Below are 27,284 nucleotides of genomic sequence, written 5' to 3'. Positions count from 1 at the left end.
AAAGAAGAGACCCCTGGGAAATTTAAAAGAACCTGATTTAGTTTCCTTCTATTGGGGGATGAGAGGTTGTAACATTATTTCTGTTGATTTGGCTGGAGTATTGATGGACGGTCTGAATTTAGAAGTTCTGCACATCATCTGAATTGGGATGGTTTACGAGATGCCAATGATTCCGAATTTTTTGGGGGGAACAGCAGGGAGAGTTGGCAGCGCTTCCCAAAACAGACTGCGTGTGAATGGCTACCAGCATACATGTGCAGAGCCTAAGTATAGGCAGGATACACATCTTGCAATTAACAATAATGGAGGATGGTAGCTTCCAAAAGCAGTTTGTTTGCAGAGTGTTCCATAATGGACCCTTCCACCGCGATGAGGTCAATCTTCTGAAAGGGACCCGAACCTCTAACTAAATACCAAACAAGCATAGTGTGAACCTGGGAGCAGCTAGCCATAAAATGGTTTGCACATTTCTTTAGACAACAGGGGAGAGATGGCAGCACATCCTAAGACCAGGCTGCATCTGAATGACTGCCAGCAGAGGTATGCAGAGCCCCCTAGAGGCAGCATACACACCTTGTATTCAAACAGATGCTACAACTATGCACTAGAACCCTAAACTCTGGTCAAAACTGATTGCAAACATGAAATATCAAATGGGAGCAGCTAGAATCTGAACTCCTATAAATTTGTGCAGCTTAAAAATGGACCAATCAAGTGTAGCAGCTGCTTCATTTGATTGGTCAATTTCCAAGCTGTATAATACAGTGGCTTGCAAAAGTATTCGGCCCCCTTGAAGTTTTCCACATTTTGTCACATTACTGCCACAAACATGAATCAATTTTTTTGGAATTCCACATGAAAGACCAATACAAAGTGGTGTACACGAGAGAAGTGGAACGAAAATCATACAGGATTCCAAACATTTTTTTTACAAATAAATAACTACAAAGTGGGGTGTGCGTAATTATTCAGCCCCCTGAGTCAATACTTTGTAGCACCACCTTTTGCTGCAATTACAGCTGCCAGTCTTTTATGGTATGTCTCTACCAGCTTTGCACATCTAGAGACTGAAATCCTTGCCCATTCCTCTTTGCAAAACAGCTCCAGCTCAGTCAGATTAGATGGACAGCGTTTGTGAACAGCAGTTTTCAGATTTTGCCACAGATTCTCGATTGGATTTAGATCTCGACTTTGACTGGGCCATTCTAACACATGAATATGTTTTGTTTTAAACCATTCCATTGTTGCCCTTGCTTTATGTTTAGGGTCATTGTCCTGCTGGAAGGTGAACCTCTGCCCCAGTCTCAAGTCTTTTGCAGACCCCAAGAGGTTTTCTTCCAAGTTTGCCCTGTATTTGGCTCCATCCATCTTCCCATCAACTCTGACCAGCTTCCCTGTCCCTGCTGAAGAGAAGCACTCCCCGAGCATGATGCTGCCACCACCATATTTGACAGTGGGGATGGTGTGTTCAGAGTGATGTGCAGTGTTAGTTTTCCGCCACACATAGCGTTTTGCATTTTGGCCAAAAAGTTCCATTTTGGTCTCATCTGACCAGAGCACCTTCTTCCACATGGTTGCTGTGTCCCCCACATGGCTTGTGGCAAACTGCAAACGGGACTTCTTATGCTTTTCTGTTAACAATGCCTTTCTTCTTGCCACTCTTCCATAAAGGCCAACTTTGTATAGTGCATGACTAATAGTTGTCCTATGGACAGATTCCCCCACCTGAGCTGTAGATCTCTGCAGCTCGTCCAGAGTCACCATGGGCCTCTTGACTGCATTTCTGCTCTCTCCTTGTTCGGCCTGTGAGTTTAGGTGGACAGCCATGACTTGGTAGGTTTACAGTTGTGCCATACTCCTTCCATTTCTGAATGATCGCTTGAACAGCGCTCCGTGGGATGTTCGAGGCTTTGGAAATCTTTTTGTAGCCTAAGCCTGCTTTAAATTTCTCAATAACTTTATCCCTGACCTGTTTGGTGTGTTATTTGGACTTCATGGTGTTGTTGCTCCCAATATTCTCTTAGACAACCTCTGAGGCCCTCACAGAGCAGCTGTATTTGTACTGACGTTAGATTACACGCAGGTGCACTCTATTTAGTCATTAGCACTCATCAGGCAATGTCTATGGGCAACTGACCGCACTCAGACCAAAGGGGGCTGAATAATTACGCACACCCCACTTTGTAGTTATTTATTTGTAAAAAATGTTTGGAATCATGTATGACTTTCGTTCCACTTCTCACGTGTACACCACTTTGTATTGGTCTTTCACGTGGAATTCCAATAAAATTGATGCATGTTTGTGGCAGTAATGTGACAAAATGTGGAAAACTTCAAGGGGGCCGAATACTTTTGCAAGCCACTGTATACGATATTATATATAAATATAATATATTTAATTTGAGAGGCTTGTGTTTTGGGTCAGAATTGAGGTAAATATTCTTAGAGAGGAGCTGTCAGCTATACAATATCAGAAAAAAAAACACATATATAAGTAGATAAATACTTGCTCTACTTACATAACACATGTATTGCACTGTCCACGTTTTGATTTTAGTGATTTTTCTACAGTATAAAAAGAGAAAATCCTTCTTAGCATTTCCCATTTTAACTGTGGCTATTTTGAAGCCAATACTGATGTAATTTCCTCCCTTACGCTCCTCTGCCTGTGTATGCATTGCCCGCCCTCCACTATAGAAAGTGCATTGTCTTAGCATGAGAAATATTGGCCAATCAGAGATAAACAGAGGTGTGGGAGGGGAAACAGGAGAGAAAGAGGCTTCAGCCAATCAGGCTGTGTTAGTTAAGTCTGAGGGGGAAGTAGAGAAACAAAAAAGGACAACCCAGCATGCCCTGCAACTTCCTTTTTGTGTACCAAATTTTGTGTGTACCAAATAAGTCAGGTAAACTAGGGAATGAACATTTATCAGCAAGAAAAGTAATAGTGATTTTAACTTTTGGATTGCCTGGTTAGCATCCTTATTACTTGTTTACCAGATAAAAGTAAATAATTGATTTTTAATTTTATGCCCGACAGTTACACTTTAAGAAATGTGTTATTTTTTTCCATTTCAGAGAAGAAAGACGTTGCACAGAGCCTGGAGAGTTACACCTCAAAGTGTGCCGGCACCATGGAGCCTATTCAGTTACCAGAGGGCTTAACACTCCCTCCTGTGCCCTTTACCAAACTGCCCATTGTAAGGTAGGTATTCTGTAGACCTTGTGCTGATATTTTAGCAATTATTAAAGCCCCATTACCAGATATTTCACTTTACTTTACTGTCTAAGAGAAGGAGTTAGAGGTATTTGTGCCCAGCCTCTATTGACTAAGCAGTTTAGACTAGTCCACTGATTGTTTTTAGTCTACTAATGGTTTGGTGTAATGTTTTAGGCCTGGTCTAAAACATTCAGTAATTAGGTCGGTAAAGCAGGGGAAATGATCAAAAGATGAAATTCACAAAGGCAAACAAGGAGTAACCACGCCCACTTTTTCTGACAGAGATTAGACTAACTGATTTCTGTCAGTAAAGTACTTCTGTGAGGTATTTTAGACGTGAGGATGGAACCTTTTGAATTAATTATACAGGATTTATTTGTTTGCAGAGGAGAGCTCATTAGAGGAGAAGGAAGTCAGTCATAGCTACTCGTTTGTGAATTGCATCTTTTGATAATTTCCCCCGCTTTACTGACCTATTTACCAAATGTTTTAGACCAGGTCTAAAAACAGGTCTAAAACATTCAGTAATTATTAGTTAATTCCCTTTTGATGCAACAGATTTACACCAAACCATCAGTAGACTAAAAACCATCAGTAAACTAGTCTAAACTGCTTAGTGAATTGAGGCCAATAATATTTCTTGTCTTTTCCTCTCCCTGGGATCTGTGGCTTAATTTTGAAGAGGAAAAGCACAAAAGACAGGAAGAGTAATAAAAACGAGTTGTGAGATTAAACTCTTTTCCACTTTGCGAAAAATGTTTTATTTGTTGCGGTCTCTGTCACTCTTTGAGAGATTTCCATACTGTCTGTCTGGACAGGATTCATGTAGCCCTAAAACATGCTTAGGCAGCTAAATAAATAACGATTTTTCATGATAGTGGTTCTTCAAAGCTATTGCTGATTTTTAGGGTACTTGCCAGATGTATATAATGCACTACTTCACGATCTTATGTTGCCCATAAACTGTACATTTTTTTTCATTAGATGCGATCATTCAACACAATATTTATAATCGTATTGTACAGAAAACTATGCAGTGTGTGGTGAATATTCAGTGGCGTAGTTAGGGAGCTATGAGCCCGGTGCGAGTTTTACATCGGGCCCTCCCAAGCGCACTATATGTAACACTTAATACGGTGCAACAAAACCTGGCAAGGGCAACCACAGTGTCAGAGGTGTTCTCCTGTTCTCCTGGAGAACCCGCGCATGCGCAGACCTGTAACGCCGGCCGCCGTGATGACGCCATGCGTCATTAACCAGGAAGAGCGGGCCCGGGTGTCGCCGGTAACGGGGGCCGGTGGAGGCACAAAGAGAGGAGCCAGGAGGACGTCGGGGGACCTTGCCGCCTACGGTGAGCAGGAAGAAGCCCCAGGTAAGGTGTAATCTTTTAATTTCAGGCACTGCTCGGGGTCCCTTTAAAGTAAACCCCAAAGTGAGAGTGATATGAAGGCTGCCATATTTGTTACCTTGTAAACAATACCAGTTGCTTGGCAGCCCTACTGGTCTATTTAGCTGCAGTAGTAATAACACCAGTAGCAAGCACGCAGCTAATCCTGTCAGATCTGACAATGATGTCAGAAACACCTGCTCTGCTGCATGCTTGTTCAGGGGCAATTTCTAAAAGTATTAGAGGCAGAGGGTCATCAGGACAGCCACACAGCTGTATTGTGTAACCTTTTGGGGACCGGCTGCCTATCCCGCCTTAAGGCCAATCAAGTGGAAGTCCGCACCGCCTCTTAGGGTAAATCTTGTTTAATAAGTATCAAAAAGACATACACATTAAAAAGAACCACTAGGCAAGACAGTCCGCTGTTTCGGGCTCCTGCCCATCTTCATGTTGCCAGGTTCTGAATACATGTTCACATACAATACATATATATACAACAGAGTAGCCAATCAGATCAAGTATTCAAAGGAGAGGACCTGATGGGGAACTATTCATTTAAATACAAAACTCCACCTCCCCATACAGCTCTATGGGTCACCGGTATATATTGATAACACACTGATTACATACAATATAAACCTCAGTTTCACTTAACATCGATCACATATACCTATAGTCTGTATCCCCATCCCTCATGAGGTTCCTCTGGCACTAGATCGCATCTACATGAAAGAAATAGCATATCGCAGGCTTGTAAACAAACCTGCGTGGCCACCATCCAATCAAAGCGCATTGCCCAAAACGTCATGGCCGAAAGCACGCCCCTGGCTCTACACCACTAGCGCCGACCAATCAAAAGAAAGAGCGTCAAAAGACGCATATGACGCGGCCCATTGTCCGCATAAGCGAATGTGCCGACCAATAGGATAATGCGTAACCCGCCGACCAATCAGAAAATGGAAGCACTCCATCTAGCAATACCAATGCGGCCATACAGCCGCATGAAAACCGCCAATAAACGCCACACAGTAACGACGCAAGACCTGCCCAAGACAAGACACCGCTATGTCTATGGGGAGGGTATGCGTCGCCCAACGGGAAAAAAATGCATCAGACGCGGAAAAAACGGGAAAAAAACGCATATTCCAAACAAGACATGATATAAAATAGCATGTCATTCTATTGCCAGAAAAACACTCATAAACTTACACTGATTATGATACTCTAACCCTTAAAAGACCTATAAAACTAAGACCCCTTAGTGAACTTTAAACATATATATAATAATATACAATATGAACAGACCAATTACCAATCCAGGAGTAAATCATATCCCTATTTAATCCAGAATTGATCGTATCCAATTCCCTAATCCACCTAGACTCCATTTTGAGAAGTTTGGACAATCTGTCACCACCTTTTTTATCCAAGGGAACACTGCCAATAATACATACTTTGAGTTGACTAACATTATGTCTAAAAAGAGTGAAGTGTTCTGATACTGCTTGACCCCTGTTATGATTACGTATAGCAGATTTGTGCGATGCCAGTCTGTCTTTTAGTCTTTGGGTCGTTTGACCAACATAACATTTGCCACAAGGGCACTTAAGTAAATAGACTACCCAACTGGAATCACACGAGTATCTGCCATGTATTTTGTACCTCTTTCCACTAGTGGGATGTGAAAAAGTATCACCCCGGATGAGACTATTACAAATGTGGCAATTGAGACATGGAAAAATACCACAACGCCCCCTGTATATGGCTTGATTTGAAATATCTGAATGCACTAGTTTACTACGAAGGGAAGGAGCTCTCTTATAGCAGAACATGGGGGGCCGTTTAAATGCAGGTATATATGGCAATGAATTAAGTTAACTGCCAATTTTGACTCGAAAGGCAACGCATACTTGGACACTATGTTATATAAAAAGGATGGTAAATTGATAACTGATTTGTATAGAAAGCAGACAGATCGTAATGCGATTTTACATTACAGCAGCTTTCATCCCAAACATGTGGTTAGTAACATCCCGGGAGGACAGTTTCAAAGAATAAGTAAAATTGTCAGTGAAAAGGACAAACAAGACACTAGACTTACAGAGATGGTGGGGAGGTTTAGACAGAGGGGTACCCTGATAGGATACTTAAAGGGACTCCGAGCAGTGCAGAAACTATGGAAAGATGAATATCATTTTAAAGCTCTCTTTCTCCTCTTTCCAACGATATATAAACCGCTGCCCTACTCCTTTTAGTTTTCGCTATTTTCGCGATTGAAATTGCCGCGGCCGTGATTTCAAAATAAAGAAAACTAAAAGGCGTAGGGAGACGATTTAGGTGTCGCCAGAAAGAGGAAAATGAGAGCTTTAAAATGATATCCATCTTTCCATAGTTACATTGTATTACACAGGGCGACTTTTTCTGCTAAATGGAGCTGCTAACACTGGGGAAAGTGTCGTCCTGTGTAATACAAGTAACTATGGTAAGATGGATATCATTTTAAAGCTCTCTTTCTCCTCTTTCTGGCGACACCTAAATCGTCGCTCTACGCCTTTTAGTTTTCTTTATTTTCGCGATTGAAATCGCGGCCGCGGCAATTTCAATCGCGAAAATAGTGAAAACTAAAAGGCGTAGGGCGGTGGTTTATATATCATTGGAAAGAGGAGAAAGAGAGCTTTAAAATGATATGCATCTTTCCATAGTTTCTGCACTGCTCGGAGTCCCTTTAATGAACAGTTGCAGAAACAACATAGGAATAATAAAAAATCTAAAAAATCTAAAACGGACAGGGTTATGTTGGTGTCTACCTATAACACTGTCAGTCATCAGGTTGAAAAATGCATCAAACGTAATTGGAACATTTTAGGAGGTTAATTGCCATATATACCTGAATTTAAACGGCCCCCCATGTTCTGCTATAAGAGAGCTCCTTCCCTTCGTAGTAAACTAGTGCATTCAGATATTTCAAATCAAGCCATATACAGGGGGCGTTGTGGTATTTTTCCATGTCTCAATTGCCACATTTGTAATAGTCTCATCCGGGGTGATACTTTTTCACATCCCACTAGTGGAAAGAGGTACAAAATACATGGCAGATACTCGTGTGATTCCAGTTGGGTAGTCTATTTACTTAAGTGCCCTTGTGGCAAATGTTATGTTGGTCAAACGACCCAAAGACTAAAAGACAGACTGGCATCGCACAAATCTGCTATACGTAATCATAACAGGGGTCAAGCAGTATCAGAACACTTCACTCTTTTTAGACATAATGTTAGTCAACTCAAAGTATGTATTATTGGCAGTGTTCCCTTGGATAAAAAAGGTGGTGACAGATTGTCCAAACTTCTCAAAATGGAGTCTAGGTGGATTAGGGAATTGGATACGATCAATTCTGGATTAAATAGGGATATGATTTACGCCTGGATTGGTAATTGGTCTGTTCATATTGTATATTATTATATATATGTTTAAAGTTCACTAAGGGGTCTTAGTTTTATAGGTCTTTTAAGGGTTAGAGTATCATAATCAGTGTAAGTTTATGAGTGTTTTTCTGGCAATAGAATGACATGCTATTTTATATCATGTCTTGTTTGGAATATGCGTTTTTTTCCCGTTTTTTCCGCGTCTGATGCATTTTTTTCCCGTTGGGCGACGCATACCCTCCCCATAGACATAGCGGTGTCTTGTCTTGGGCAGGTCTTGCGTCGTTACTGTGTGGCGTTTATTGGCGTTTTTCATGCGGCTGTATGGCCGCATTGGTATTGCTAGATGGAGTGCTTCCATTTTCTGATTGGTCGGCGGGTTACGCATTATCCTATTGGTCGGCACATTCGCTTATGCGGACAATGGGCCGCGTCATATGCGTCTTTTGACGCTCTTTCTTTTGATTGGTCGGCGCTAGTGGTGTAGAGCCAGGGGCGTGCTTTCGGCCATGACGTTTTGGGCAATGCGCTTTGATTGGATGGTGGCCACGCAGGTTTGTTAACAAGCCTGCGATATGCTATTTCTTTCATGTAGATGCGATCTAGTGCCAGAGGAACCTCATGAGGGATGGGGATACAGACTATAGGTATATGTGATCGATGTTAAGTGAAACTGAGGTTTATATTGTATGTAATCAGTGTGTTATCAATATATACCGGTGACCCATAGAGCTGTATGGGGAGGTGGAGTTTTGTATTTAAATGAATAGTTCCCCATCAGGTCCTCTCCTTTGAATACTTGATCTGATTGGCTACTCTGTTGTATATATATGTATTGTATGTGAACATGTATTCAGAACCTGGCAACATGAAGATGGGCAGGAGCCCGAAACAGCGGACTGTCTTGCCTAGTGGTTCTTTTTAATGTGTATGTCTTTTTGATACTTATTAAACAAGATTTACCCTAAGAGGCGGTGCGGACTTCCACTTGATTGACATATTTGAATCTCTGCGGTATCCGGAGAACAAGTCCTGCACACCTCACCCCCTTGTTTCTGATATAGGGTGGTGTGCCAGAAGAGTGCGATTGGCTCTTTCCTTTCTTATCCCGCCTTAAGGAGCAGGTCATTTTATCCAATTGCGATGGCTCCTGATCAGAGATGTCAGCTGTCATGTGACAGCTTAATCTCCCCTCTCGGGAGCGCACGATCGTGTTGGGAACGCTAAAAGCAGGCGGCGTAAATCCTACGTTGCATCAGGCTTAGACAGCCACAAGTGCGGCGTAGGATTTACTATCAGTGGTCCCCAAAGGGTTAAAAGGAAATAAATATGGCAACCTCCATATCACTCTCACCTCGAGTTCACTTTAAACTTATCCTTCAATATTAAATCATGTCTCCTGTGCTTTTTCCGAAGCTTTTTCCCTTGAAATCATTGTCGTTCCCCTTTGATGTAGAACGTGAGTGAAGTCCTCTGCGTCCTGTTGGTGGGCGATCGCACTCGGCGATGTATTCCGCGATGCGCAGGGCTCACGCCTCTCCCATGTTGTGCGCTGAGCCGCTTTATAAACGTTTGGGCTTCTTTTCTCATTGTGACAGCAGAACTTTGATCTCTTCCTGCAGAAGAATAGAAGTAATGGGGTCACTTCCTGCGGCGGGCGTTACGGTAAAACGTGTCACCCCGCTTGTCCTCACGGCTGCTCCACAAAGGAGGATGATAAAAAGAGGAGACATCAGGTTCAGTCAGAGTGCCCCACTTTCTGCATGGCGGGATGAGCACCGGTCACGTCTCCCGTTTACTGAGAATGGCTGTTTTGTGAAATCTGAACGCAGTGTAAAATGCTACGCCGTGCGAAAGATTATGTGACTTTTTCCCACTTCTTCTATTTTTACTTGTCTTAAAGCAAATCTGTAGTGAATGTCAAAAAAAAAAAAAAAACAGTTTGATACTCACCTATGGAGAGGGAAGCTCTGATTTCTAAAGAGCCTTCCCGTTCCTCTCGTGGTGCTCGACTTCCAGCGGCGTCCTCGGTTCAGATTTGCCGCCTCTGGGAGCCCCTGGAAACGCTCACGTCCCCAAGTGCTTCTGAAGAGGGGCTGCTCTGTACTACGCATGCGCAGAATAAATCGTCCCGTCTTTTTACTCTCGAGGACTGGCGACCTCCCGACGATCCCCAAAGATGTTTTCAAACCAGTTGGTCTCCTTAAAGAGACTCCGTAACAAAAATTGCATCCTGTTTTTTATCATCCTATAAGTTCCAAAAGCTATTCTAATGTGTTCTGGCTTACTGCAGCACTTCATACTATCACTGTCTCTGTAATAAATCAATGTATCTTTCCCCTGTCAGACTTGTCGGTCTGTGTCTGGAAGGCTGCCAAGTTCTTCAGTGTTGTGGTTCTGCTATGAACTCCCCCCTCTCTGCACACTGCCTGTGTATTATTTAGATTAGAGCAGCTTCTCTCTTCTCTCATCTTTTACAAGCTGGATAAATCGTCCTCTGAGCTGGCTGGGCTTTCACATACTGAGGAATTACAGACAAAGGCAAAGCTGTCTGCACTCTGCAGGAAGAAAAGAGCAGCCTGAAACTTCAGTGCATGAGAACAGGGGGAAGAAACACACAAATGATCTCTTGAGATTCAAAAGGAAGGCTGTATACAGCCTGCTTGTGTATGGATGTATTTTCTATGTGTGGACATACTGTACATCAACCTACTTCCTGTTTTGGTGGCCATTTTGTTTGTTTACAAACAAACTTTTTAAAACTGTTTTTAACCACTTTTAATGCGGCAGGGAGCGGCGAAATTGTGACAGAGGGTAATAGGAGATGTCCCCTAACGCACTGGTATGTTTACTTTTGAGCGATTTTAACAATACAGATTCTCTTTAAGGCCCGGTTCACACTTGTGGTATGAGGTAAAAGTATCGGTGGAAACAGATCAGTTTCCATTCCACTACCGATCCGTTGGGCCTGTTCACATTGCTGTTGCCGCACCATTGCCGCATCCGCTCTGTTCCCCCCCCCCCCCCCCCCCAGTCCCTACCGTTTTTAGCATCGGCAAAATCACCCACCACGCAATGCATCATCGGCGAGCAAAGCACTGGCCAATCTCCCATGCAGTGCGACAGTCACTGCAAGGCCAGAGGGAGCGGAAGAGACCGCTGTGATTCTGTGCGACCCCGGAGGACCTGCAGGGCCCACTCCCTGCACAGAAGGGAGGGGCAGATAGCACTGCCCGGACACAGCTGCCCCCTCTGCACTCAGGCCGCTTCACGCCCCATGTCGGAAAGAGGCCCTGAATGTGTCGCCAGTGCAGAGCCACCGCAGCCTCCACAAGTGGATTTTGCTGGCTAAAACGGTCCGTTTCTTCACTAATGTGAAAAGACGTTCGATTGCCGCCAGTGTAGCGCTTCAGTATCTGTTTCCGTTCCGCTGGGCTCAGCGGTCCAGAAAAATTGGTGCAGCAGCAAACGTGCGGATCGTGCAGAACGGATCCGTTTTGAACACATGGATGTGAACGGATCCATAGCTTAACATTGGATCCATTTGCATCCGTTAGGATCCATTCCGATCAGCAAACGGATCTCTTTTTAACACCAGTGTGACCTGGGCCTTATGCCACCGCAGCACCTGGTCCATTTACAGACTGCATAAATCGCTGGATTCCAGCCTAGCAGCTCTGCCAGTCTTGTATTGTCGGACCTCAGCTCTCTGCATGTGACACACGCTGTGGAGTAACTCCGTTTTTGTGCATTTTTAGGTCAGTGAAGCTTCTCAATCTGCCGGTCATCCTGCGGCCACAGAAGGTGAAGAACCTGCTAGGCCAGAAACTGTCTACCAAGAGCCCGTTCATCTACTCGCCCATCATAGCGCACAATCGCCAGGAGGAGAACAGCAAAAAGATTGGTTAGTACACTTTTCATAACGGCCACAGATGGTTAATTGGATGAAATTTCATCTTACCGGCACATTTATGGCAAGTTCTATGCAGGTTAGGATTCGATCCAATCAAATGTACAGCCTCTCGGGTTTGATTAGACCAATTGAAAGCTTCTTACAATATGCATGACATTAGCATGCAGGCCAGAATTATCTGCATCTCATCGGTCATCTCCAATAATGGGCACAGTCTGACTTGTGTTTGGTTGTGGCAGTAATGTTTGTCCGGTGACCAGTGTTGGTGTTTGAATCTGACATAGTGAATTTGCAACACCCGATTACTGATTTCACTGCTGTTCAGAGCTGATTGAAGGCCCATTTGATGCTATAGCCTTTCTTACTCTCCACTCTATGATTTTGTTTCTCTTTATTTCCTATACGTTTATCTCCATCACCCCTTCTGTTCTTTTCTTCCTCACCCTCTCTGTTACTGTTCATCAAAGCCATACATGTAAAACTCCGGCCCGCGGGTGGAATTTGGCCTTCAGAGCCATTAAATTTGGCCCTCAAGTGGTTTCCCCACTTTGCATTATGATTGGCCCACTAGACCAGGGGACCCCAACCTTTTCCGGCCCGGGGACCGCTTTCTGACCAAATTTTTCTGGGGACCGTGTGTGTGTGTGTGTGTGTGTGTGTGTGTGTGTGTGTGTGTGTGTGTGTGTGTGTGTGTGTGTGTGTGTGTTATGGGGTGCGCGACCTAGTGAACAGTGTCGTGCGCAGCGGGTTACGGGGGGGGGTTCTGGGGTGCAGCTGCATTGCTAGCATAGTTGCCCAAGTATAGGTAGCTTAGTTGCCCCAGTATGGCTAGTATAGTTACCCCAGTATAGTGCCCCAGTATAGCTAGTATAGTGACCAGTATAGCTAGTATAGTGACCAGTATAGCTAGTATAGTCCCAGTATGGGTAGGTAGTGTCCAGTATGGGTAGGTAGTGCCCCAGTACAGCTAGTAAAGTGCCCAGTATAGCTAGTATAGTGCCCGTATAGCTAGTATAGTGCCCCAGTATGGCTAGTATAGTTCCCAGCATGGCTAGTATAGTGCCCAGCATGGCTAGTACAGTGCCCCAGTATGGCTAGTATAGTGCCCAGCATAGCTAGTAAAGTGCCCAGCGTGGCTAGTATAGTGCCCAGCATGGCTAGTATAGTGTCCAGCATAGCTAGTATAGTGCCCAGCGTGGCTAGTATAGTGCCCAGCGTGGCTAGTATAGTGCCCAGCATGGTTAGTATGTGCCCAGTAAAGTGCCCTAGTATGGGTAGTTGGTGCCCCCGCTCATGTTACCTTATGAGCTAGCGGGCGGCCGCTTCCGGATTCCCCCAGGCGCCGCTCTCCTTCATGCCTCATCTCCGATACCAGCAGCGTGTCTTGCGGAGGAGGGAAGGAGGCGGGGCAGCCGCTTCCTGTAGCGGCGATATGCTACGCCGCTACCATGGCAACCGCTGCTCCGCCTCCTTCCCTCCTCCGCAAGACGCGCTGTTAGCGGAGATGCTGCATGAAGGAGAGAGGCGCCTGGGGGAATCCGGAAGCGGGCGCTCGCTCATTTGGGGGGGAGGACAGACCCGCCGCGGCCCGGCTGGAAACTGCCAACGGACCGGCAGTGGGCCGCGGCCCGGTGGTTGGGGACCCCTGCACTAGACCACCAGGGAAGCTATATTGGAGGTGAAGCCCTAGATCACCAGGTAAGCCATATGGGGGGAGGTAGGGGGAAATCACTAGACACCAGGGAACTGTAAAGGGGTGGGTGGAGGACTATAGACACCAGGGAACTGTATAAGAGAGGAAGGTGGCCAGTAGACCTTGAGGTTGGCCCGCGACTAGGTCCCAGTGTATAATTTCAGCCCACTTTGTATTTGAGTTTGACACCCCTGATCTAAGCCCACATGAAGTGACAGGGATATGGAGGCTGTCATATTTATTTCCTTTTATGCAAAACAAATTCCCAGGCAGTCCTGCTGAACCTCTGCCTCTAATACTTTTAACCACAGACCCTGAACAAGCATGCAGCAGATCAGGTGTTTCTGACTGGATTTGCCACATGCTTGTTCTAAGTGTAGGATTCAGACATTTGTGATGACTGAAAGATCGCCAGGATAACCAGGAAACTGGTATTGTTTAATAGGAAATAAATATGGCAGCCTCCATATCCCTCTCACTTCAGCGCTGCGTAATATGTTGGCGCTTTATAAATACAATAAATAAATAATAAAATAAAGGTGTCCTTTAAAACAGGGGTCCCCAACCTGGGGGCCGCGGCCCCCTTGGTGGTCCCTGGGCAGTTTTTCTGAGGGGCCGAGTGTATATACTACACTCACAATCGGGGGAAAAAAGGCAGGAGGGGGACTGCCGCCGCCACTAACCACGACCCCCAAATCCCCGCCCCCCTCCCCCGGGCCCCAGAGAAAAGTTTGGTCGGTATAGGGGGCCCCGGGCTCAAAAAGGTTGGGGACCCCTGCTTTAAAAGACCACTCCAGCGAAAAAAAATGTAAGCAGTTAAAATCTGACAGGTTTTAGACTACTCCATCTCCTCATGATGGATTCTCAGGGTTTTCTTGGCTTTCTAAAGCGTTACCTGAACAGCAGTTGTTAAAGGACCACTGTCGTGAAAAAACTAGGCAGTTAAAAAATGTGACAGATGACAGGTTTTGGACCAGTCCATCTTTTTAAGGGGGATTCTCAGGGCTTTCTATGTTTTCAACAGCATTTCCTGAACAACAGTTGCAAAATCTAACTGACATAATAGTGTGCAAGTGATTAGGGAGGCCGGCTGGTATCTTACTATTTTGGCAGTTAAACTGCTGTTCAGGAAATGCTGTTGAAAACAAAGAAAGCCCTGAGAATCCCCCTTAAAAAGATGGTCTGGCCCAAAACCTGTCATCTGTCACATTTTTTAACTGCCTACTTTTTTCGCGATAGTGGTCCTTTAAGTCTAACTGCCAAAACAGTGTGCAAGCCAGTAGGGAGGCTGGCTGGCATCTTACTATTCTGGAAGTTAAACTGCCGTTCAGGAAATGCTTTTAAAAGAAAAAAAAAACCCCTGAGAATCCCCCATGAGGAGATGGACTAGTCCAAAACCTGTCTGTTCTGTCAGATTTTAAATTCTTACTTTTTTCGCTGGAGTGGTTCTTTAATTCCGCCTGTTGTCTCGTTTATTTTCAGTCCCCTTCTCTCTGAAATACAAGGGGCGCTACCTTTTTTTTTTTTACAAAGTATAAAATAGAACATCACCTCTATGCAGAGAGCAGCTAACCTTATCAGATGGCTGAAATGCCAATATTGACAGTTCAGCATACAAGCGTCCAGGGTATTCAATATGGAAGCCGTTGTAGCTCTTGGGTCCTCAGCCAGAACACAATATTAGTAAATCACAGGCTATTTGCGCCAATAGGTAAGTAACATACATTTATTGGACATAATAAATTAAAATAAAATGCATGTGCTTTTACACGTTTCACAAGTATTACCCTTCATCAGAGGCAGTTTGGCAATGACTGTATGTATTGTGCTACTCTACCGATGAACAGCTGCATACTGCACTTGTGTTTTTAACCTTGGAACTATTTACAGTGTACGCCAAGTGAGCTCCCGCATGGATTCGGGGTTTGATATACAATTTTACGTCTCTCTTCTTGTCTCTTTGTTATCCAATCTTACTTTGCCCCCTCCTTTGTTGTTCTGCCATACAAGGCTGGTTCATGATCCAAGACTGTACTCTGATGTCTCTCTCCCTTCCCGCTCTCTCTCTCTCTCTTTCCTGCTTCCTCTCTCTCTATTTCCCCCTCTCTCTCTCTCGAACCTCCCTCCCTCTCTCCCCTCTCTCTCTCCCCTCTCTCTCTCCCCTCTCTCTCTCCCTCCCTCTCTCCCCTCTCTCTCTCCCTCCCTCTCTGTCTCTCTATCTCCCCCCTCCCTCTCTGTCTCTCCCCCCCCTCCCTCTCTCACCCCCCCCTCTCTCTCTCCCTTTCCCTCTCTCTCTCTTTCTCTCCCTCCCTCCTTCTGTTTCTCTCTCCTTCCTGCCTCTCTCTTTCTCTCCCTCCCACCCTCCCTCTATCTTTCTCTCCCTCCCTCTGTCTCTCTCTCCCCCCCTCTCTCTCCTCCCCTCTCTCCACCCCCCTCTCTCCCCCCCCCCCCTCTCTCTCTCTCTCTCTCTCTCTCTCTCTCTCTCTCTCTCTCTCTCTCTCCCTCTCTCCCTCTCCTGCTTCTTCTCCATGGCAAACATCCAGTAGTTATAAAACTTTCCAGGCAGAGAAACAAACACAATCAGGAACTCTAATTAAATTGTTAAACTGTCTTCTGTTCTCTCTTTCGTATTAACGAGAAAGTAACAATTAGAGCCTAGCAAAGTTGCACAATAAAAGCGAGACAGTAGCTCCGCACCTCTGGTTTCATTAAGTGCAGGAACACGGTGATCAATAAGGTGGCCTGGGAGCGCGAGGATCGATTGCTCATGCCTGATCCATCGGAATAGATAGCGATTTCCAGAAGGTTAACAGAGCAGGGAATTAATAATACAGGAGCCATTAACAGGAAATAGGGGGCGTTCTCGTTGTGCGGACGGCTCCGCTGGTCTCTGAGCTGCTCCATTCTGCCGACTGGCCTGTGTCCCTGTCAGATAAATTTATTTTAATGGTCCTAAGATTCCCTCATTTGGCTCGAGTAAGATTTACTTACCCATTAAAATGACAGGGGCATGCTGGGAGTTCGGTTACAGCAGAAGCCTGTGATAATGAGCCTCTAGCCGCCCCAGAAGGTGTCCACCGAGGGCCATCTGTATCAGAAATGGCCTCAGGACTTGACCAGGGGGTCCTCCAGGTCCCGAAAAACAACCAATCAATAAAGCCATTAGGAAGGGCAACCATGCCACATTTTCTGTAGAGATATACAAAATGACTTTGTAGCGCTTCCTACAACGTCATCTGGTAATAATCTGATTTATTCACATTATAATATATATAATAGGAAAATAAGGCTATTTAACTGCATTATTTCTCAGAGCTGAGAACCATTTATTTGCCTTTTGGATAGAGAAAGTTTAATTACATTTCATTAATTCCAGATTACACACAACTGGAAAGCAAATTTATACGCCTGGATTTTAGCCAATTAAAGTTGCCAACAAGCGGCTCTGACGGTCACGCGGACATCATCCGGACTGTACTGCGAATGTCCGAGGACTTATTTTTTAAGTCCTCGGACATTCCCTTTAAGAGACCGCTGGAACAAAAGCGGGGATCACTGATGTCACGCCGCATGGACCCGTCTCTCTCGTCCGCGCCACTCTCCCGTCGCTGAAGCCCACTTGGTCTGCTGTCGCTATGACAGCAGAGCTCTGGGAGCCGGCCAGGAGCCGATTTAATTGATTCCTGACCTTGTGAGCCTATGAGATTGGCTCACATTGATCACAGGGTCAGGAGCCAATTAAATCCTCTCCTAACCGGCTCACAGAGCTCTACTGTCATACCGGCAGGAAAGTAGCGCAATCGGTGGTAGCGGCAGAAGCAAGGGTAATTAAAATCTACTCCTTGGCAGGGATAACAGATCCCAAACAGGGGGCAGATTTCAATTACCGTGGTCCAGAACCAGTTAAGCTACATACACACAACAAAAGATAGTTGTGTAAAAACGGCAGATGAACGATCGTTCCTCGATCTATCAGTGGATATATCAATTGGTGTGATGTAAACGACAGCAGAAGATTGCAAACGAAATGCCAATTAATCGGATCGTTAAACGATACAGGATGTAGGGAGAAGTGCCGTAAACTTCCTGTGGACAGCTCGTTTATAAATCATTCATAGCTCTGTACACATTGTTGACTATGGCCGATTATCTGCTGAAGTGATCAATCATGGGGGTCATTTAACTGCCTAACGACCGCTCCACGCTGATTGGCATGAACACGGCGGCAGTCCCAGGACCACTCCACGCCAATTGGCGTGAAGTGCTAGGGGCGGATATTACAGGGGATCGAACACGCCGATGCGCGCACATCCCCGCTGAAATGACGAAGCTCCGCTCCGACATCAGCCTCCCAGCGGCAATCACCGTCTATTTACATTGTACGGCGCTGCGATCAGTAGCAGCGCTGTACTGGGGACAGCCGTGACACGACTGTCCCCCTGAGAGGCAGGAGAGCGATTGTCTCTCATAGGCTGATGCCTATGAGAGACAATCGCCAGGATTGGCTGGCGGGGGTAGGGAGGGCGGAGTTAGAAAAAAATAGTAAATTTTATTAAGAAAATAAGGAGATAGATATTTGTAAAAAACAAACATCCCTGCAGGGATCTCAGCCCACCAACAGAAATCTTTGTTGGTGGGCAGAAAAGGAAGGGGGGATCACTTGTGTGCTGAGTTGTGCGGCCCTGCAGTGAGGCCTTAAAGCTGCAGTGGCCCAATTAGTAAAAAATGGCCTGGTCACTAGGGGGGTTTAACACTGCGGTCCTCAGGAGGTTAAAATGTCAGAGAATGATCATGGATCGTTTTAAGCCATCACTTAAGTTCAAACGACATCTGAACGAGGAGTCATTTACCCTTCGTTTGGAACGTTTTTTCCTCCTTTAATAGCAGGGGCAGGGGATTCCTGCTATGCGAACTGTGGTTACAAATAGTGTGTGCAAGCGCCTACTATTTATAGATGCAGTGCATGTAGCAGGCATCCCCTGCCCCCGCTATTAAAGGAGGAAAAATATTCTAACGGGCGCCCTTCTATACGGGACGCGGTTTAAGGGTGGGGGGAGTCTAAGGTTAGGTTTGGAGCGGGAGGGGGTTGGAAGATTAGCTGTCCGCTGGGGGGATTTAATGTTAGCTGCCCAAGAGGGGAGAAGGGGGTTAACGAGAAAGCGTAGCCAAGAATTGAACTTCATCCCAATCAGTAGCTGATTCTCCCTTTTCCATGAGAAATATATTCCTTTTCACAAACGGATCATCAGAGGGCTCTTTATGAATGATTTTGTGGTGACACCCCCCACAGTGTGATGTCAGGACCATGGTTCTGACATCATACTGTGTGAGCCTTGTTGCATTGTGGGAAATAATAGCTATTTACAGCTGTTTCCAACTGCCAACAAAGCAAACAGCAGCTACTTCCAGTGACATCACCTGCCAGCAGTAAAAATGTCACCATGTAATAAATGTGAGAATGTAAATCAGGAAGAGGAAAGATTTTGCAATGGGCAAACACTGACTAAAGCTCAATACACACCATACAATCTTGGTTGTACAGATTTACCAAATCTATGTAGTATAAGGGCCAACAGATTGAAAATACCTTGAATGATTGATTGGATAAGCTCTTATACTACATGAAAGTGGTAAGATTGAACAACCAAGATTGTATGGTGTGTGTTGAGCCTTAGGCCTTGTTACCATCTGTGTATGTATCAATCTGTAACAGTTATGTGCTGATAAAAAGCGGACAGAAGCGGATAGAAGCTCACAGATGGAAATCATTTATAACTAATTATTGTAAAAATGAAGCACTTTTTTCATTACATTCTTTTCACTGGAGTTCCTCTTTAATGGTTAGGCACCATAAGAGGGGGGAGGTTGAAGGTTAGGGACCACCAGGCCCAGGGTTCTGTGTGAGTGTAGGGAGAAGTTAGGTCATAGTAAAATATCAGTTATATTTATCAATATTTTACGATTTGAATGGAGTTCTAGAATATCAGTAAATTTAGCTGTATTCTACAATCGCTTTTCTGCGCCATTTTCAGCAGGTGCCTTTTTTACATCTTTGCCTGCAGGGAGTCTTTGGTCAGTCAGATCGCTCATCTGACAGCGATGGTTGGTTGGCGTGACATCTCCTTGACTCATCATCTGACAGATGTTACACGTACAGCGAAAGATCCCATCCCTATTCTCCATAGTAACTGGAATTATTCACAAGCACTTGCTCTGAGGTTCTCTAACCGCCTGAAAATCAGATTTAATTAGATGAGGAGCACTTGTGCCACTCTGGAGCGCTCGCTGTCGCTCTGCTGTTAACCCCTCCAGGGCCAGAGTGCTGCGCACAACTGCTGCAGCCTCCCTTGTTCTTTTGCACAACTTCTTAAAATATTAAAAGTAAACCTCCTGACTAAAAATCTACTCAGCAGAACTGAAAAGGCTTGGTGTTTCTTTAACAGTTTCACAGCATCAGAACTTTGTTTTTCTTACCAAAGCATCCTTTTTAGCTGCATTTTTAGCTAAGCTCCACCTATCAAAGAAAATTGCCCATGCTCTTTTTCCCTGATGCTGTGCAAAGCTTGATGGGATTTCCTATGTTGTTGTTCACGTTGCCTAGCAACTGGGAGGGGTGATCAGCACACAGGACAGTTGGAACTGTGTCTCATGCTCCCTGTCACCTCCTTTCAACCAAAAAGATGGCTGCCCCCATGAAATCAAACATTTGCCTGTTCTTTTAAAACAGGGTGGGTAAGAGATTATATTACCTATCTTATTTGAATTAACATAACTAATGTAACTTAATGATAGTATGTTTGTTTAGGCTGAAGTTCCTCTCTAAATGTTTTAAACTGCCCTTTGCTGTGGATTTGAGTGTATTTTGACCACATTGTGAATCATAGCTCCTAACTGTCCCTCTTTGGGAACCCAGTCCCCCTGACCTCTTTCTTCCTCATTTGTCCCTCTTTGAGGAGCGCTCAGTGTAAATATGTGTAGTTTTTCTGCTGAAAAATATGTTTAATTTACTCTAAACTTGATTCCCCTAAATAGATATATTTCTTATTTTCAAATGTTAATATGAAGAAACATTAACAAGGACAGAAAGGAACAGTGTGGTTTTAACTACTTCACAACTGAGGGCTTTTACCCCTTCAGCATCCAAGCAATTTTCACCTTTCAGCTCCTTCCATTCATTTGCCAATAACTTTATCTCTACTTATCAGAATGAAATGTGTTAAATGTGGTTTTTTTTATCACTAATTAGGCTTACTTTGGGTGGTACATTATGCCAAGAATTTTTTTTATTCTAAATGTTTTTTAATGGAAAAATAAGAAATTTTTTTTTCAGTTTTCGGCCATTATATTTTTTAAATATTGCATGCTACCGTAATTAAAATCCACGTAATTAATGTGCCCATTTGTACCGGTTATTACACCATTTAAGTGATGTCCCTATCACAATGTCTGGTGCCAATATTTTATTAGGAAATAAAGATGCATTTTTTTTCAGTTTTGCATCCATCATTAATAAAAAGCCCATAATTTATAAAGTAACAGTATTATACCGTCTTGACATACATATTAAAAAAGTTCAGTCCCTAAGAAAACTATTAATGCATTTTTTATAATTGTAAATTTATTTCATTGTATTTTTTTTACAAAAAAAATAAATGTTGGTAACTATTGGGGAGTGTGGGAGGTAAGGGGTTAATTTAAAATGTAAAAACAGGTATTGGAATTTAAAAAAAAAGTACTTTTAGATGTAGTTTTACTATTTGGCCACAAGATGGCCTCAGTCTTTTTTTTGTTAAATGTCCTGTAAGCGAAATATGTATGCTTACAGGAAGTGTACTGAAGATGGGAAACTTTTATTTATTAGAATGATCGTGCAGCTTCTCATAAAAGGCGCCGATAATTGCTACGGGGACTTAGATCAATGATTAGGAATTGCCTTCCCATTCATTGATCTCCTGGCGGGCAGATGGCAACCTGAACGAGCGCACAAATAAGCGGGAGCGGGTACAGCAGTGGTAGCAGCGGGAGTACGTATATTTACTCCCCTGGGCGGTTAGATGAAGTCTGCAGGGGAGTAGATATACTGTACTGGAGCTGTGAAGTGGTTAATGATAAAATACTGTATATACACGCATATAAGCCGAGATACCAACTTTTCTCTCAGTAACCAAGAAAAAGTGATTGACTGGCATATAATCCACCTCCCCAGTATAGCCCCCTTCCACAGTTGCCAGATGTTCCCCCAGTACAAGTCATTAATTCCTTCTCATCGCCAGATGTGCCGCATGGATGGTACAGCTGTTTCTCAAGATATCACTAGATGGCGTCATAGATATGAGACAGTGATTTCCACACAGGAAGAACACTCGATCATTGTACCACTGATACGTTGCTTACACGCTCTGCTCCACAAGCTGGGTAGTCTTGAGCAGCGCACTCTGCACACCATGTTGCAGGGTATGGTGGGCATAGACACAGGAGCCAGCTGGCAAGAGCAGGATCACCAGTGCACAATCCTAATGCTCCTCTGCCAGTAACAAAACCTGCTCCACCATCTATTCTGCTCCATTGACTCGCATATAAGCCGAGAGGGTAACTTTTCAGCACATATTTTGTGCTAAAAAATTAGGCTTATACTCGAGTATATACAGTAACATGATTTCTTATGAAATCTTTATAGTATATATGACTAGGGCTATGTCAGGGACATGATAAGGGGTGTGGCTTTAGTTCCCTTCTTTCTTATCTCGAAAAAGTTGGGAGGTATGGTGTATGGAGTTCCGCACATGTAGCAGAACGGTTCGTGAACACAGTAGATAAATAAGGCTTTGATTTGCTTTGATGTTCATGCTTTTTAGGGCCGTTCAGGCAGGCGGCTGCTGTGCGGTGCGTTTGGATGTGTTCTGCTGCGTTTTGTTCGTGAGTGGTACATTTGAAAAGAGTTTTACAGCAGAATACCAGGAAAAGTCTTCTGTCTCGTCTCTCTCTCTCTCCTTCTCCAAGGTTGGACTTCCTGTCCAGCAGCATTCTGGGGCGATACCTTTCAAACCCCTCCTCAAATGACAAGCAGAGCGATTATGAGGGATTGCTAGCTGCAAGTGTTTTTCCTCATCGCTGGCAAACGACTCTGAGACGCAGCACGCTGTGTCCCGGGGACGAGACGAGTGATCTACTGTGGCAATTGCACAAATGTTTTCAAATGCCGTAACCGCCATCAGAAAAACTGCTTCCATTCATTCAAATGGAGAGGCGGCTGATACCTTTTCAAATGTGGTGTTCAGTGGCTGAAAAAAGACAGACGTCCTCGTCCATGTGAACAGTTTCTCAGTCCCCAAGTTAGTTCAAAATACCAATACACCCTACTTCCTGCGTGACTGCAGTTTGGCATCTGCATTAGTGCAGTGGGTGTTTCTAGGACTCCCCTGTAAGGAAGTTCCTTCGGCGTGGCTGGACCCCTCTGTAAGGAAGGTGTGGCTGGACCTTCGTGTAAGGAAGTCCAGTGGTTGTGGCTGGACCTCCCTACAACGAAGGCGTGGCTGGACCTTCCTGTAAGGAATTCCAGTGGTTGTGGCTGGACCTCCCTGTAAGGAAGGCGTGGCTGGACCTTCGTGTAAGGAAGTCCAGTGGTTGTGGCTGGACCTCCCTGTAAGGAAGGCGTGGCTTGACCTTCGTGTAAGGAAGGTGTGGCTGGACCTTCGTGTAAGGAAGTCCAGTGGGTGTGGCTGGACCTTCCTGTAAGGAAATTCAGTGGGTGTGGCTGGACCTCCCTGTAAGGAAGTCCAGTGGGTGTGGCTGGAGAAGCACAGCTTTAATTGGTTGCTTTCTCCTATGATGCCTAGGTCAACTGGTGAGCGGCGAATTGTGATTCCATAAAAAGCCATTCTAGAGTCTAAAGTTATCCATACACTGTATGGTCTTATTAAGGCCAAAACCTCACGCGCCCCTTTATTCTATATACATGTTTAGGGGAGGCCATCTTGCTTGTGGTCACTGCCATGTGGCAATGATTATCCATTCACAGCCAGTATGTAAGTTAATACAATTTTAATGTGTGGTTACTAGAGGTAACTTTAGCTATGAATTTGTAATATATATAAATTACTATACGAGTTTGTAAAATATACTAAATGAATTTGTAAACTATGAATTAGTAAAATATCTATAACACCTCCTTTTTATTCTGACTCCTGTGTAACCTGCGGTGCACCAAATCTGACCTGTTTGAGGATTGATTTTTGCTCATTTCTGTTATTGATTTTTCCATTGCATCTGCTAATTTGTCACCTTATCGACCTTTTCATTTGCTTCTTCTATTGGGTGATCGGTGAGGAAGATAAGGAGCACAAAAAATGTTGTATCGCTGATGACAACTTACTAATGTCCTGACAGTGCGGTAATGATTTTTCCGTTACTGTGCAGCTGATCTCTGGTACCAAATACAATTATTGGGGGAACTGATAGGAAGGAGAGGGAGGCCGTACAAGTCTCTTCCAGTGCTGAAGGTTTTAGTAGATTTTATAATTTTATTCTTTGAGTTTACTTGTAGAAGCTTGTATGATAGTGAAGTTGGTGGTTTGCCACCCAAGCAACACAGGTTGCTGCTGCTAACAAGGCTGGGATTGGCTGGACTTCTTAGTTGAGAAGCGCACCCGTGGATTCTGGTGCCTACCCAGTGTTATTCCTTGGTCTGCTTCTGCCACACTCCTCCCTTACAGGCCACGCCCCTCCGTACACACTGTGATGTCATTTCCTGGCCTCTGCACCAGTAACAAGGACAGGCAGCTGTCACATGGTGACAGGTAAGTGAGTTGGTACATAGTCAGGTTTGTTATTCGGCTATAGAGACTCACTGGGGCTCAGCAGAGTAAGTAGTAACCACCATATTTCTCCAAGAGTATTGAGCTGCACAAAGCAGGATGCCTTGCAACTCTGCTGAAGTAATCACGTGCCGTCAAAGTGCCCGAAACCCAAGTACAGATTTGCCTGTCTCTGCAGATAAACCAAAGCTAATACATTTGAAATAAAGGCTGCAGAAATTCTTCTAATGTATGAGCCTGAACTCTGCAGATTGCTTTTTTTCTTATCAACAAATGTTGGAGATATTTTTGTAACCACTTAAAATTTAGTGACCTGAGTTTTATGTCCTAATTGGCTACACTGAAGATTTCTGGACAGAAGGTCCAGCAGTAAAAGCTGTCATACTCCCTCATGATAAGCAATCATTCAAAAAAAGTAAAAAAAAAAGTTTAAAAGCTTTTTTTTTTTCTCTCCTAAAGTTAAAGTGACCGTGTCGCATTAAAAAAGTCTTCTTTTTTTCTGTAGTGACGTGTTAAGCCCTCCCTAACTAATTAACCCCTTGTATCACCTATACGTGTCCTTGAGGCCTTGTCCACTCCACAGTACTCCGTTGCATTGCAGAATTCTGCATGTCAACTCACTGCCCATACAATTCTATGGGCCTGTTCACAGTGCTGCGTTGTAACTGATTACGTTATTCCAACTCGCTACATGCAGGCTTTGTATTAAAGCCAATGGGTACCGCTTAATAGTAATAAGAAACCAGATACTTACCTAAGGAGATGGAAGTCTCTGGGTCCTGTAGAGTGTTCCCTCTCCTCTCCCGGTGCCCTCGGTGCAGCGCTGACCCCACCGTTTAAATTCCCAGCCGTGGGGGACTTCGGAAGTCTTCAGAAGCCGAGTCCTCCCGAACACAGGTGGCTCCATACTGGGCACACGCGATAGAGGGTGCTCGCGTGTGCGCAGTATGAAGCGGCCTGTCTGCGGGAGCACTCAGGCTCCCGAAGACTTACCGAAGTCACCTTCGCCGGTGGAAGGAGCAGTATTTGACCAGTTTAGTCAAATACTGCTCCCGGGGTTAGTACAGCACGGAGGCCACCGGGAGAGGAGAGGGAAGGCTCATTTGCATCTAGAGCCTTCCCTCTCCTTAAGTAAGTATCTGTTTTCATTTTTAGGTAGCGGTTCCCATTAGCTTTAAAGTCTGTCTATTCTCCTTTGCAGTTCACACTCAAAACACGTGCGTTATGCAACTGACCACTGTGAACCTAGCTTCAGATTTGATTTGTGGACATCTGCAATGGCTGCCTCCTGCAGTGTTCAGATGCGATCACTAGGGAGACAACTTGGGGACCCCATGCTGTATTGATGCATCGTTATGTTGTTGCCTAGCAATGCATCTCTGCAGCACTGGGGTCCCCAAGTCCCCAAACTGTGCATCCTATCGATCGCATGCAATCACTACAATCGCACAGGCTGGCAATAATGGTGCGCTACGTGCTCAACTAGTGATGACATATGGCATATGTGGTAAAGTTTTAACTGGGACGAGCCAAATAATGTATTTTAAAGGTGTTTTAAACTGTGGCACTTGTCATTGGAAAATTAGGAAGGGAGAAACCTGAAACAATGTGTATTCTTGCATTTAAGCCTAATTTTCCCCTGTAAAATGCTTAGAAAATAAAATGATTTTTTTACATAAAATGTTTAGCCAAAGAAAAACTAGATTTTCCTGCAAAAAAAAATAAAAATACTGGTACTATATATATATATATATATATATATATATATATATATATATATATATATATATATATATATCCTTTAATACATATCTAGCTACATACGGTGAGATTTTATCTGGCAGATTTACTGTTAGATCGGTTATTTCTAACATGTCCGATCTGATTTCCGATTGATTTCCGAACATTTTCCGATCAATTTCTGACTGTTTTCCGGTCACTTCTATTTGAAATCGATCGGAAAATGATCCGAAATCGATCGTAAATCAGATAAGACATGTTGGAAATAATCGATCTGACAGTAAATCTGCCAGAAAATCTCAGTGTGTATCTAGCATAAGTCAACCTTGTGTGTAAGTTGATTCCAATTTTTGACCCTCTTAAGCTAGAATTTTTATCGACTCAAGTAAAAGCCTACCCAGCAAAGTTAATGGCTTCACTTGGGAACCAGGAGGGGTTAATGACAGCACTGTTTACAGTATTGCAGCTATTAACCCCCTCCTGTGCCTTAAGTGCGGCCAATACCTCCTCCAGGCCCCCAAGTGCAGCCCAGTATTTCCCCTCTGCCCCTTTCTTAGCTAATTGTTGTGGCCAGGACTTTCAGACCTGTGTTTTTTTTGGCATTTCCTTTATCAAGAAAGTGTCACTTAGCACTGGGTACATTGCTGCAAATGGGAATGTCACTAATAGTACACACATTACTCAGTGACTTTATTGTCACCTGTGACTCGGGTATAAGTTACTATAAGTGGACCTGAAGATGAAAAAAAAAAGAAGTTTCACTTACCTGGGGCTTCTGCCAGCCCCCTGCAGCTTTCCTGTGCCCATGCCGTTTCCACACGAACCTCCGTTCCCTGCTGCGGCTCACTTTTGTTCACGCCCACTTGCAAGTCGGCGTCCACTGCGCACACGCGGCTGCATGTATCCTTGTACGCGCTCCCATGGCCAGAAGCGTCCTGCGCAGGGGCAGTACAAGAAAATCTGTGCCGGGAGCGTGAACAGCGTAGGTAGACGGCGACTGCCAGACGTGAAAGTGAGCCGCATCGGGGGAATGGAAGATTGCTTGGTAATGTCACGGGCACAGGGTGGCTGCAGGGGGCTGGCAGAAGCCAGTAATAA

General features: G+C 44.4%; 1 protein-coding gene across 2 annotated transcripts in view; it reads left to right on the top strand.

Annotated features, from left to right (window-relative positions):
* TRAPPC9 (trafficking protein particle complex subunit 9) overlaps window positions 1-27,284 on the top strand; it is a 669,767-nt gene that overhangs the window by 57,399 nt on the left and 585,084 nt on the right. For both annotated transcript variants that reach the window (XM_068238081.1, XM_068238082.1), the window contains exons 10-11: window positions 3,076-3,202; window positions 11,785-11,930. In XM_068238081.1, the coding sequence (XP_068094182.1) occupies window positions 3,076-3,202; window positions 11,785-11,930 (273 nt within the window). The remainder of the gene's footprint in view (window positions 1-3,075; window positions 3,203-11,784; window positions 11,931-27,284) is intronic.

The sequence above is a fragment of the Hyperolius riggenbachi genome, chromosome 5 (assembly GCF_040937935.1).
Source record: "Hyperolius riggenbachi isolate aHypRig1 chromosome 5, aHypRig1.pri, whole genome shotgun sequence".
In the NCBI taxonomy this organism is placed as follows: domain Eukaryota; kingdom Metazoa; phylum Chordata; class Amphibia; order Anura; family Hyperoliidae; genus Hyperolius; species Hyperolius riggenbachi.
The sequence above is the reverse complement of the archived record's forward strand: the minus strand, read 5'-3'. Positions and strand labels throughout refer to the sequence as shown.